The 14,022-nt window shown below is 38.4% G+C and overlaps 1 protein-coding gene across 5 annotated transcripts in view; it reads right to left on the minus strand.

The window, feature by feature from the left end:
* Positions 1-1,083: 1,083 nt before the first annotated feature.
* LOC145997331 (paired box protein Pax-6-like) overlaps positions 1,084-14,022 on the minus strand; it is a 358,136-nt gene continuing 345,197 nt past the window's right edge. For 4 of the 5 annotated variants that reach the window (XM_083134250.1, XM_083134249.1, XM_083134252.1 and 1 more), the window contains 2 exons: positions 9,131-9,321; positions 1,084-2,206 (listed from right to left, as the gene is read on the minus strand). In XM_083134250.1, coding sequence (XP_082990376.1) covers positions 1,811-2,206; positions 9,131-9,321 — 587 coding nt within the window. In that variant the 3' untranslated portion in view covers positions 1,084-1,810. The remainder of the gene's footprint in view (positions 2,207-9,130; positions 9,322-14,022) is intronic. The other variant, XM_083134251.1, reaches the window with a different exon arrangement.

Here is a 14,022-nt window from a genome sequence, read left to right on the forward strand (position 1 = left end):
AATAACATTATTGTAATTGAACAATATGTGATCATCCATTATAAATAAATCATTTCAAAATTTCAAAATTCTTCCAAATAAGATAATTGATTGATGAATTATTGATTTGATTATGTAATTATGGCAATAGGAGGGCTATTCTAAAGGTGTACTATTAGCATGAGCCAACCTTAGCTCTTGCTGACTTGGAAATAATTGAAAAAAATATCGAACTACAATAATATGTTACTTACCTTGTTGAGGGGGTGGAATTCTATTGTTACCTCTCATTTTGCATTGTTCTTCACTGGTGCAACAGCAACGAGACATTGGCGACTGAAACAATGGTCCTCTGGATTCTTGTCTTCCTATTGTTGTTTCTTTCTTCATTGTTTACGCCTATGTTCCGCCATTCATTTCTTCCAATACTTACTATTTATTCCTAGTGTGTCATAAACATTCAAATGCGTTCGAAAACTTAAAAGTATGTGTGTTTTATGAAGGAAATGAAAGTATTTATTTAATGAATTAAAAATAAATAGTAAGGAATTGTAAGATCATTTACAGTATGAATAATTAAAGGATATTGCAACGTTTTCGATATTAAAAAAAAATGTAGTTAATTTTTGGTAGCTGTTCAAGTGTAGGTAAAAATTCCTCGTAACGTAAAGGAATTTTTGATCGGTAATATAATTAACTAGTTCAATAATTATAAATTTTAAAAGACAATCTTTTATATTAGGTTTCTTGAAAGGTATCGATTAATTTGGCATCTTGAATAATATAATGTGATCTTATTTGATTTTCAGTTGTTAAGGTCAACTTGAAATTATAATAAAATATGGAAATAACTTTTTTCTTTGTACGATAGAAATAATCTATTAAAAAGTTTGTTATTCGTGTAAGAAACTTAAAATAAAACAGACTGACATTGCATTTTCAATGACTAAAACACATTTAAATAAAAAGAAGTGTTTTGGCTTAACAATGAACAAATTTTACAAAACCTGGTGAATAGTCGAACAGGACTTACTAATAGAACTAACAAACTCCTACTAGGGTATTTGCACTGTCATAAACCAATTATTTTAAACAGTTTTGTTCTTTATTGTTCGGCAATGTACATAAATAAATTCTGCCAGATAATTTCCACACATAATCGTAATGCAACAGAGTAATTGTATCTGACACAAGTAAACAGTTCAGTTTTTCTTCTAATTCATCAATCATGCATGTTCACTGAACGCACACAACCAATATAAGGATGACAGATATTTTTCTTCACCATTCTGCTCGTGAGTATTAAAGCAAGAAATTTCTCAAGCTGGTGATCCACAGTTTTGTTCCCTACAGAGAGAGAACATTTCTCAAAGGACTACACATGGGTGTAATTTTAACACTAATTCTAATTAAATTTGCAAATTTTTGATTCTATGTTTTTCTTGTTAGATGTTTCATTTACATACCGTGAGCAAAGCAATCTACATCGTGCACTTTTACAAGTCAGATCGCAGCTACAATCTGTTTACACTATGGTTCGTTTTTATTATTATTTTTTACATGGGAAAATTATGAGGTATACAGGAAATAAACACACGCACAAAAAAAACTGGCAAGTCTTCTTTCAGATGTCACACGCACGCTCGTACACCATCCCATAGGAAAACGCATGCACTCACTCGCACAAATCACACACTTGTCATTTATAGATTTCACATTACAATTCTTTTGTTTTTAACTGCCGTCGCACCGTTATTCATGTCTTCAACACACTTTTAATTACGTCATTAAATACGTCTACATTCACATTTATTATGTTCTGGGCCAACTCTCAAGATTCCGACCTTTCTGTATCGGTAACGTTTATATTGCTATCAGACAAAGGACTATCGGGGGGAGACACGTGCTGCCTCTGGCGGAAGGCGGCTAAGTTTTGCTCGTCTTCGTCGTCCGATTCGTTGACATTAATCTCTGTGTCCGACGACGAAGAGTATCCTTCCGCCAAAGCCGATGCTCCCAAAGCGGCCGCCACTTTGGACGTTGGTGTGAACGCACTATTTTCTCCTCCCATCTGGACTGTAGGGACTAATTTCTGGGGCGTACTGGTTTCCGGGGAGCCAGGGGTGGAAGCGGTACGTCCGCCCGGCGAGCCAGGCATGCTGAAGGGTTTTAGAAGGTTCATCCGCTGGTGGCGCCTCCATTTGGCTCGTCTGTTGGAAAACCAAACCTGGGTTAAAAGTACACACGGGTTTTAGTTCCTGATCTTGCCACCCGGGTCTCTGCCTTTCATATACAACCACAATCATAACTTGAATATATTGTTTTGCTTGGTAGAACTTGAGAATATACACTTATTTATCATGATCTCGTTATTCTTAAGATACATTTTGATGTTTTGCTGACAAAGAGATTTTAACCACGTGACTTACGATGCAGTTATTGGAAAATGAGACCATTCCTTGAGCATTGTATCTAAACTAGTCATAAATGTTCTGCCCTTAATGATCTCAACACGTTTCATGACGAAGGGACAAAAAAATGAAGGTTTATACCCACCCCGTTCATAGATTTTGATATGCTCGCGCATTAAAGCTTTGGTAACGTACTCAAAACTGAGGATTTGAAATTCGTAACACAATTTCGAAGGTTTTTGAATTGTTTCATCAAGATAAGCATCAATATAAAACCCATAAACAAACATCTTGATTTTTTCACTACTACCATTACGCACAAGCTTTTTTCCCATTACTTTAGCAGCTGATAAAACAAGTTCTGAAATATGGCAAGAAATTAGTACCCCTCTCAAATGTTTACATTACTTAAATAATAATTCGTAAAATGCCTGCATCTGTTCATCTTGCTCAGTATTTTAAAATCTGCTTGTGATTACGCAACTTACTACGAGAGCTGACTCTTGTCAGACAACTGCCTTTTAAGGGCCAAGAGACGCGACTAATAGGACGAAGTGTGGTCAGCCATTGAATCCCATCGCCTTAACTACTTGACCGCCATATTGTCGTGCTCTGACGTTTAGGTGGCAAGAACTCTCAGATATAGCATAGAACCATTGAATATGAACTAAGAAGTTCTGACAATTTTCAGTTTCGTGATATAATGAGTTTCGTCAGCTTCCTCTTGCAAGAGAATGCTCCACCTCACAAGTAGTTCTGTATTATTTGGATCAAATTATGTTTGGTTAAGCCGCTACACTGGATCATATATTCCATTTTTTTAAATTAAATTTCTATACACCTTTTGCAATTGGCTAGTAGTAGTGTCGTTTGTACCCTCCTCTATATTTTTTTAAGAAGTTTGAAAATAGTAACCAAATATCATTAAATGAATTAATTCGAAATATACCTGTACACGAGTTCAACATACCTGCGCGTGCAACAATACTAAGATAACATAATTTAATTCCGCCACTGATAGCATTGGTGTATTTAAACTGTGCTAATCGCCTTGAGAGCCACATATATGCCCATAACGAATAAATACAGTATTATAAATTGTCGACTTAAAAATTATTATTATTATTACATTATGGCCATTCTAAGACACAATATCTGAATGCAAGAGGGTATTGAAGGTAATATTTTCAGTATGAATAAAGCAGCGTATAGTGAAATGAGTTATTAAATATTTAGAATGAACATCACGTATAAATTACACATTTGAGAAAATCACTTTTAGCGAATTTCTGTCGAAGGTAAGACATACGTGTGTGTGTGCACAATTAAGTGTAATGATTGTATGTAGAATATTGCCTTCTGTAATTGATGAAATTTCTCTCTGTACGAGTCAATTAATAACTAAATAAACTAGAGTTGCGATCCTTACGTTAGGGACTACAGAGACTAATGCCCCAAAAATGCAATCGTAATTACGCCACTGGCGGCTAGGAAGTCTTTCCTCATTTTCCAACAACAGCGTAAACTTTTACAGCACTGACTTTTTTTTTTTTTTTACAAGAACTACCAACTCCCATGAATTACGCTTTAATCATTGTGATGTAAGCACAAGCCTATTCTTAGCATGATAATTAATTCACAGCGTATATCCAAATTATTTTTATTTCTCAAGTTCTAGCAATCAAAATAAAGTAAGAGACCCGGAATGAATATTTAAAAACCTTACATTTAGTACATATACATATTAATATAGCATGAATATAATTTTATTTCTTGAAAAAATAAAATTTAGTTACATCATTCAGTTAAAGTAATTACATAATATTTAAACCAGAAATATGTTACATGGAGATGTAGCCACTTATTAATGCTTTTGAGTATCAAATTACTGAAATACAACACTATCATCAGGATGTGATAATGCTGATTTATACCACGCTACCACCCCTTGAGAGATCCACATTCATTTTAAAGGAATGCGTTTAATGAATGTATGTAATAGCAAATTAAGGTGCGGTTTACATAGGTGGGCCCATCAAACACTTTCGGATTCTGGAATTTTCGTATGATATAGGTCGGGAGCCCTCTCAAATTAGCACAAAATGGAAATTGGAATATTTCTTTTTTAAAAAAAAATTAAGGCCTTCCAAGGATAATTCAACAGAAATTCGCCCATAATTGGGAAACTAATTGCGTAAAAGTGTTAAAATTATAATGTTGTTATTATTATTCAGCAAGACATGATGACTTCACGTAATCGTGCTCATTAAATATATCGGACGGATGCACCTCTGGAAATTTCTCGTTAATTGTTAAATATACTTCGGTTTCCTTAGATGTTGGGATTTAAAAACCTGAAACCACGGATATGTATGCTGGATCGCAAAATATATTAATTTTCTTGCTCATGCAGGAATGACGGAAGATGACAGGAATGTGTATTCCGAATCCTTAATGCACTTTGGCGGACAGTACTTTCTTGTTAGAGGGAAACTATTCTTCAACCACTCAAAGAACAAAGTTGATGTAAACAGAACCACGTAACTTCTGAAAGATAGCGCCTTTCTTATTTGATAATTCAAACCCTAGCTTGTCCTGTATTGGTTGTAGCTCTACAGCTCATGATATAAAATTCCATAACTTCAATATACGAGTAGCTATGTGGATTGATATGGCTTTACCATATGAACTATAGTCATATGCGCGATTTCTGCAAAGTTACAATTGGAATAACCAATAGAATTTCTCACTAGCCATGTTTATTTATTCTTTACACTGACTGTACTTTTAAAGCGAACAGAGTATGGAGGGTATTTAGCTGAGTAATGCACTGGCTACCATATAATGTATTCTTGATTGACATTTTATTGCTTCAGCATAACTAATGGGTAAAGACATTGGCAAAGACAGGGGCACGTGTAAGTATTATGAAAGGTGATGATATCTCTATTTAGCAACGACGAAAAAATGTTTTTACAACATAAAATAGAATTATTTAATAACTCTCTTCAGTAATATAGTTCTACACATACAGTCAGACAATAAAACAAGGTTAATAAAAATAGGCTGCCACCGGAAACCGAATCCAGGACCCTTCCGATGACGTATTGGTTAAGTTGTCGCCTTGTAATCTAGGGGTGTTAGTTTCAATCGCCGGTTTAGGCATATTGCACATTGGTGCGGATCCTATTCTGAAAAACTTTAAAAAAAAATTACATTGGTGGAGACAAAGTGGAATATCCTAGATCAGAACTTTGTGAGAGTTTCCCCTGAGGAAGCGGATTCCTCAGTTTCAATGCTAATTTCACTGTGTTTTAATAATTACAAGTAATTATTTCGCAAAAGGATTGGCAAGGTGCAATAGTTGATGTAAAGAGAACAATTTAGGTAGTTGCCATGTGATTACATCATATGCTCTGAGAGAGAGAGAGAGAGAGAGAGAGAGAGAGAGAGAGAGAGAGAGATCTAAAATGAAACGAAATTTCTATTTTTTTTAACATGGATATTATTTTCATTCTTTTAATGGTGTTTTCTACATTTTAGGGGGTGCTCAAGCACCCCTGTCTTCCCCAATACAGACGCCTATGTTGATGACTTGAGTACTATATGTTTTCAAATTGCCAATAGTGAACAATCACAGTGCTAAAATGTTAAGATACATAGCTTTGAAAATTCTCAAAAAGTTTCTTCCTCGTAGTACTTTCCTGGAAATCAATCTATGTGAAATGTACAGACTGTCTGGTTTGTGAAAAAACGTGGTATTCGAAAGGAAACAGCTTCTATCACGAATCAATTTGTAGGAACATTGGACGTCTGCCCTCTTTACAAGACATGAAATATGTTTAGGTCATAAAAGAAAAAAGACCAGCTTTCTCCGGGAGATATAGACTAAACTCGCCTTCGTATCTTTCCTCAGGACTTTTCCTTTCTAAACATCTCGTCGTTGCTGTCTGTTACGAAGAAAACAACTTTTTGATATTCAGCATAAGTAATGAATCCATAGGCAATTAGCCCTGTGCGTATGGACAAGTTGCCGTGACTGCTTGAAAGACAATGCGAATGACCGGAAGTGGGAGGACAAGTGACGTAAGCAAGATTAGAGAGGCTTATGGGAAATTAGGCTTATAAATATTCACCTCGGATGGACAAATGGGAGAGCAAAGCTTCCTTGCAGATTGGTAGTGGAGAGGGCATGGGTTGGAGCATGGAGACTTAATTTGCCAAAAATACCAATCCGTGACGTCGCAGAGAAAACAAAAGAAAGAAAAAATAATATCCTCTTTCCGTACGATAAAACAATAACCCTTCTTAATTTTTTATTCCTGTTTGCTAATAGCGGTCGACTTCGTTAGAGCAATTACAGATTTCAATCTTGAGAGAGGGCCAATTAAAGCAATTCCATTTGCAAATTCGTCCTCGCTTCCTGATGAATTAAATATCAAAATGGGGGGGGGCACTGCGGGGAGGGGGTGGATCTGATAAATCCCCATGCTCTCAATCAAGAGCGGCCAGTGAAATGAGTCTCGTTTTTGTTTGGGACGGCCCCTTCTCTTATTCTGGCCAATTAGACGACTCCTCTCCAGTTGTACACCAATTACAGAAAGCGCTCTGCGATTCTGCTCAAGTGCTCAGTTGAAGCGCTGCGAACTACTGCGCAAATGACTTTCTCACGAGGAATTAATGTGTTTTCTTTTTCGTTTCTTTTTGGCTTGTTTGGTCTTCGACACGTGACCAAATATTGCTGCTGTTAAAGCGTGGTACCGAAATGGCACAACATCGTTTTCGATCTCATATTTCAGCTCCCTCGACTTTTGTAAAATTAAACATTATGGGGTAAAAGGGACGGACATGTATTTAGTCGGGACGGGATTTTTCCAGGCACTGTGAAGAAATCCAATTCTACCCACTGTTTCTCCCCCAGAGTGAATACTTTCCCGTTTCTGGAATAAAAACTTACCATTTCCAAAAACTTTTTGTCAGTTATAGCGCAGAAAACCTCTATAGAGGTTTAGAAATCACTTTAAATTTCCCGATTGTGTCCCGAAAAATCGGGAAATCTCAAGATCGGGACGGGAATTCTCCCGCCGACCACGGTAAGAACATTTTTGATCCCACACATCACAACTAACTATCTCGATGATCGAGCTAAGAAAGTTTGGAATGTTGATTTCAAGTCCACTATATGCTCAGAGAGGCTAATCGGGACTGGGACTACAGTTTAAAGTAGGATCTGAACATGACATTTGTCATCATCGTAGCGATTAGCTGAAAGAGGCAGAAAGGCGACGTAAAATATGATAAATATATACCTTATCATTACTCCTATCATCTTCAGTAGGCATAATAATTGAATTCCTGACCAAACATATTAGGAATGAAAATATTATTATAATTCTAGTCAGGGACAAATAGCCACAACCCAAGTTCAAGAAACAAGGAGAAATGTATAATGTTAGTTGCAGGTCAGATTTGTGCTTATCATTGTTTATTTCACGTGTATCCTTGTTAGTGGACGCAAGGAAAAGTGGTACGAATGCGGGAACTTTTTAGAATTTTGCGGAGAACAGCATACTTTCACTGTCGCAGTAGGTCGAATAATATATATTCGTTCCTGTTCTACCTGTTCTATGTTCTAACTATTCATGTTGAGACTGTATGTATTCTAAAACACCTACGTTCGATCACTTTCCAATCACAATAACGGAAGCTTCTCCATTGAATGTCCGAAAAGCATTCTCCCTACTGTTTATAGCCTAAATCTGTGGAACGTTGTTATAAAAGCACTTGCTAGAGGTAATTGCATAAATATTAACCAGGTAAATTGTCTCTCATCGCAGCAGCACCAGTACTTCAATTACATTCTATAAAAACGCTGATGTAATAGAAAAATGACGGTGTATAGCCTTGCAATATTTATGTATTCCAATGTACGTTATTGAATCTCTCCTATCACATCATTGAGCGAGCACTGGTTTGTAACAGTTTTGTCATATGAAGAGAAATTCCCAGACTAAACTTAACTGATTATTTTCCGCAAAAGTAATGCAGTATTTAAAAATTGTAAACAATGAATCTCAAGGCAAATTTCTCTCTGTGTTCGGGTACAAATAGAAAATATTTTATCTAAGAGCTCTCAAGATAATCGTGACCAAATAATACGTATAATTGAAAACTTTAAACAAAGAATTGCTAGAGCTCTTTCTCGGAGCTCGGGTACAATATGAAAATTCTCAGTTCTTTAGACCTTAGGATAATCGTGAACAAATAGTATAACTGAAAAATGTTAAACACTGATGGTGCGACAAATTCTTTCTCAGTGTTCGGGTACAAATTGAAAACATATTCTTTATTAACTCTCAAGAAAAATGCCACCAGATAGTTTAATTGAAAATTTTAACCAATGGATCGCGAAACAAATTCTCTCTCAGGGCTCGGGTACAAATTGAAAATTCACTATTCTTTAGACCTTAGGGTAATAGTGACCAAATAGAATAAATAAAAATTTTAAACAATGAACAGCGAGACAAGTTACGTCTCCGTGCTTGGGTACAAACTGAAAATATTCTGCCCATTAGCTCTCAAGAAAAACGTGACCAAAGATTTGCACATGCTTGAGGAAGAAATAGCCCAATCAACCAAGGTATGAAGAGACCTTAAGGCTACAGCCTAGTCCCGATTACTCTTTCTGTGATTAGGGTAGACTTGCAGCAAAGAACAAGAGTGCGTAAGGGGTGGTTTACCTGAACCCTGGCCTCCGAGAGGTTGGTCTTGGAGGCGAGCCTCTCCCGAGTGCTGACGCAAGGGTAGTGGCTCTTCTCGAACTCCTTCTCCAGTTCTTCCAGCTGCTCCGGGGTGAAGGTCGTTCTGTTTCGCCTGAACTTGGGCTGCTCCGCTGAGTCTACGCTTGCCGCGTCGTCCTTTCCGTCTGGGTCTGCAAGGAATTATTATTATTATTAATTATTACTGTAGATGTTTACACTGCTGTGAACAGCATGTGACCTTATTACAGCAGCTTTACATGAATATATTACATACAATTGTAAGTTATTTACACACAAGACATTTGATCAGGGTTGTTAAAGGTCCAGGATTTTTTAAAAGAATCAATTCCGGTCCAGAACCTGGACCGTAAAGAACCTTTTTATCTGTATTGTGCGAGATAAAAGCTTCCGGTCCTACAGCGGAAACCAATAGAACCCATTAGAATTTATGGATTCCTGTACCTTTAACAACCCTGCATTTGATAAGACATACCGTAACAGATAAGTAAAATAGTTTACAATTGAACTCAAACTAACATAATGTAATATAATACGATTATATATGCACATTGACACCTTTCAAGAGAGATACAGGAGCGACATATTTACTTAGAAACATTTTTTTGGGTGGTGATCTTCTTGATGTGAAATATTAAAATGATAATAGAGAATTGAATATTTCACTTTGGTATATGTAAATTGTAAGTCTTAATAAGAAAAAGTAGAAACAAATTGTTTTTATGCTTCAGATCCGGTAACAAGAAACATTGTTATGAAACATAATGTTCGAAATATCAGGTACAGTGGAATGAGTATTATTATGCAAATTGTCCATGACTATTTTCATGCATTTTTCTCTTACATCCTGTGTGTTTTTAAGCGATGGATTTTTATGTATGCTGGTGCAGAAATTGTCAACAGCTTATTTTGAGTTTTCTTTTAATTCTTGAAGTTCTTATTGGGTCAAATAAAGTGCACGAACATGGTGATGGACAATTTGCATGGTAATACTTATGGATCCCACTGTACCATACCTAAGTGTTCCTTTAAAAGTATTCTCCAAATGAGATATGTAGTACACGTCGTTTCGCACTTCTATCTTCAAGTCTGTCCATTTTAAAAAGTTTCAATACCATGGGGTCATGAGGAGGACACACCCACATGGAAACGAAAAACCAGGTGAATTGTCATACTTTATGCACGTACCGGTAATTTCTTTTCAATGGCAACCGTTTTCGTTAAATTTATTACACGGAACTGATAATTAACTAGGCCTAAAGTTAAACAAAAATGGGAAGGGGGATTATGCTAAGCCTTCCCATTATTGAGTTGTTGAACATTTGAACTGCTGTGCTGCACATATAATACTCTTTGAATGACGTCATTTCTAGCATGTGCCATCCTCCGCGGTTATCACAGCGCGATATGACGCCAAGATCCCGGGTTCGAATCCCGGCCTGGGCATGAGTGTTCTTTGCATCTCTTCATGAATTTCATCACTCATCCTCGACGTCGCGAGTAGCCAAAAGTGGCAGAAAAGCGAGGTAAAATGAACCAAATACATCAATCAATCATTTGTAATTTGTGATGCAATTGTGTATTTTCAGAAGTGATTGTGGACTAACCTGTAGATAGTCGGTTACAATGAAATCGTTTTATAGACGTTGGTATCATCTCTTGTATTATTTAGTTTGTGAAAATTCAACTACTGAAACTGAAGAACAGTTTTTCTGTGTTATTATTATTCCCTTGGGTGCTTCCTTTAAAGTATGAAGTACACCCAACGGCAAGAGTACACACTGCACAGAGGCCTGAGATTCAGTACACGGTGGAGGCACATTGTGGTTCGGATCCCACTTTAAACTGTAGGTCCGGTCCCAATTAGCCTATCGGTGCATAAAATTGACGTCTAACAAAAGCTCAAAGTCGAGGTGCCCACCTCCGTCGCGGAGTGGTTAACACAGCGTGCTACGACGCAAGGGGTCCCGGGTTCGGATCCCAGCCTATGGGTGTTCATTGGGAATGTCCCTTCATCAATTTCATCATATCGTCACTCATCCTCACCTTCGCGATTAGCCAAAAAGTAGCAGAAAAGCGTAGTAAAACAACCAAAGTCCAGGATTTTTGCGAAGTCGGTCAATGCGTTCCAAGATGGCGCGCGATTTTTTTTTTAGTCAAGCCCGATCTAGGACTCGAAGTTGCAACAATCAAGATCGTGAACGAACCAAAAGATATTGGAGGATTAGCAAGAAGATGAAATTTCCCGAAGCAAATTGTCCACGAGAGCAGACGCAGCCCTTCTTCCTACGAAGGTGCATGACCTCCTGCAACAATAAGCAGAGGAGGACAAGTTGAGAAAATCTCCAGCAGCGAAGGATCAGTGGAATAATAGCTCGTGTGTCAGGAGCCGGGGGAACAAAAGCCACGAAATCAATGTACATCGCAGATTACATTCCTCGCGGCCATCGGAGGCTTTGTCCGCGGACCAATTGATTGGCGACGATGAATAACATGGCAACAACGCCCGGAATGATTGCTTGCCTGTCCCTGGCGTCAGATACGAAACAATGATGCCTATTCATTTCCCAGTTGGGGGAGAGATTTGAGAAAAATTGGCAGCAGCACCTTTTCAGAACTGTTCATTGATTCCGTTCACCGGGCTTAATTCGTGTCCGAATCGGCAGCTGCTGCCGTTCCAGCCGTACCGTTAGAGTCCGAACCGGCACCGTAGGTGGAGTAGGAGAGAAGAGCTGGAAAGCGCGACAGGTGCACGCTTCGACTCGCTGTAACCCAACGCTTGGCAGCCATATTGAAACTTTTACTATGTAGACGCGACGTTTATTCAATAAGCCACGTGTAATTTATTGCTACCTGGACATTTTGTCGATAACACTGTATTTAGAAGGATTCTAAAAGAGGAAATCACATGCCACAATTTCAATTTCAATGTCGGGAGTCTCTGGAGCGAGAGAATGAAGAAAACAAGTCTCTGCGCAAGAACTGACTCGAGAAGGCTCCACCAATCAACTCGTAAGAAGGAGAGCGGGTGTAGTTACCATCCGTTTGCAGCAACGCGCACTGTTTTGCTCCGCCAACTCGCTTTATCCCCTTCTCTTCCGTTATAGGCGGTCTTGCTCTACAGATTCCAGAAACAGAGTATAGTAAATAGGTGCAAAACAGTATGACGTTTCGTTGACGCCTTCTTCTGAATTGCGCGCCTACGCTCCAGAGTGCGGTGGGTGACGATCGAACTGACACCTGGCGGTAAAAATATCAACTGTACCACTCGGGAACCTTTCGATTCGGACAATATGAAAGCCATGGGAACAACGTTACGGCACGTATGCAAATTCGGACTCGGGCGTGGCTCTAAATGATCATCGAGCACTATTTCCGCTCACTGAGCGGACTGATCGTTTACTTGACGACTTTTATGTGTTTTGCTCAGGGATCAATCAGACAATAGCATGTTTCTACACCAATACTTTCTTTAGAACACAACTCATTACAAGTAAAATCCATGTATTGTTTACTTTAGACGTTGCATTGTTTGTTCATCTGGGTTCATCCAGTATTCAGTGGATCAGCAATGCTGATCTAATGTTTATTTACAATCTCCTTGCTGCAATCACACGCGACGCTATATTCTGTGGCCTTCTACTTATTTGAGTCAGGTGAAAGCTTGTTCGTTGAGAAGGCTTATTCAAATAGACGGTGTTAAAGGCGGAGCTTCTGCGGAGCATGCGCACTCGTCTGGTCCCCCTCGAACATCCGGTTACGCTTAGGATGCTATGGACGTTAATATGAAAGGGCAAAGTGGAGATTCTTTTACAAGGAAATAGAGTGTCAGCTGTGTAGCATATGGTTGCACAGTTCGATCGGGAACAAATTTATTGAGTCAAGTATCTCTTCGTAGGTTTCTGAAGGACGTAGAGAGACGAAACCTGTTGATACAAGCAGAACGAAGAAAGGATTGGTACCCGGAAAGGATTTGTACGACTTGCATTTTGTTACAAGCATGTTGATCGTTTATCTGCGTATTGTGTTGTGGTGAACCTCTTAGTGAGGTTTCAAACCGAAGCGACACGCAACAGCAGTGGTTCGTACCGAAGTGACAAGCGACACAGGCCCATTTAGTCTTTAAGTAAGCATTTACCGCTCATGGGAAATCAAGTCTCAGGCGGCACAATACACATCATTGGAAATCTGAGCGACACGTGCAGCTTGTTGTGTCGCATCGGTTCTTAAAATTTCATTGATCACTGAGGATTCAATTTTAAGTGGCACGGAGATTACACACCGAAGCGACAAGCAACAGCCCCTTTACTCTAAAGGAAACAATTCACTTTGCATACGAGTACAACAGACCGAGGCGACACGATGCATGGTACTGAGAAAACAACAGCCCAGTCCAAGTGACACGTGCTTACGTGTCTCTTGGAAACCAACACTCAAAAATAAACAACACCTTCCGAATTAAAGAGACACGACAAATTGCATGTGTCGCTTGTCGCTCGGAATGGGCCGTTTTATCAATACCGTGCATTGTGTTGTCCGGCCTGTTACTTGCACAAGCGTGACTGGTTTACTTTAGATCGAATGCTTCTGTGCAAAATCCCGATATCGCTTGTCGCTTCAGTCTGAAAACTCCCTTGTTGCTTGAAGTAAATTCATGCAGGTGAAACTGGCATCCCATTCATGGACGGCCGCAGGATTTTTTTCCAGGGAGGCGCAAGGAAGATATTTTTTTCCAGGGGGGGCAAACAAGTCACATTTTCCACAAAAATAGTGTTGTTCCCTAAAAAAACATTGCTTAAATTTGAATTTATGGTGTTCATGCAATAATTAACACACATTATTGTGGCTAAAAT

The sequence above is a fragment of the Lepisma saccharinum genome, chromosome 13 (genome assembly GCF_977018435.1).
Source record: "Lepisma saccharinum chromosome 13, izLepSacc3.1, whole genome shotgun sequence".
Lineage (NCBI taxonomy): Eukaryota > Metazoa > Arthropoda > Insecta > Zygentoma > Lepismatidae > Lepisma > Lepisma saccharinum.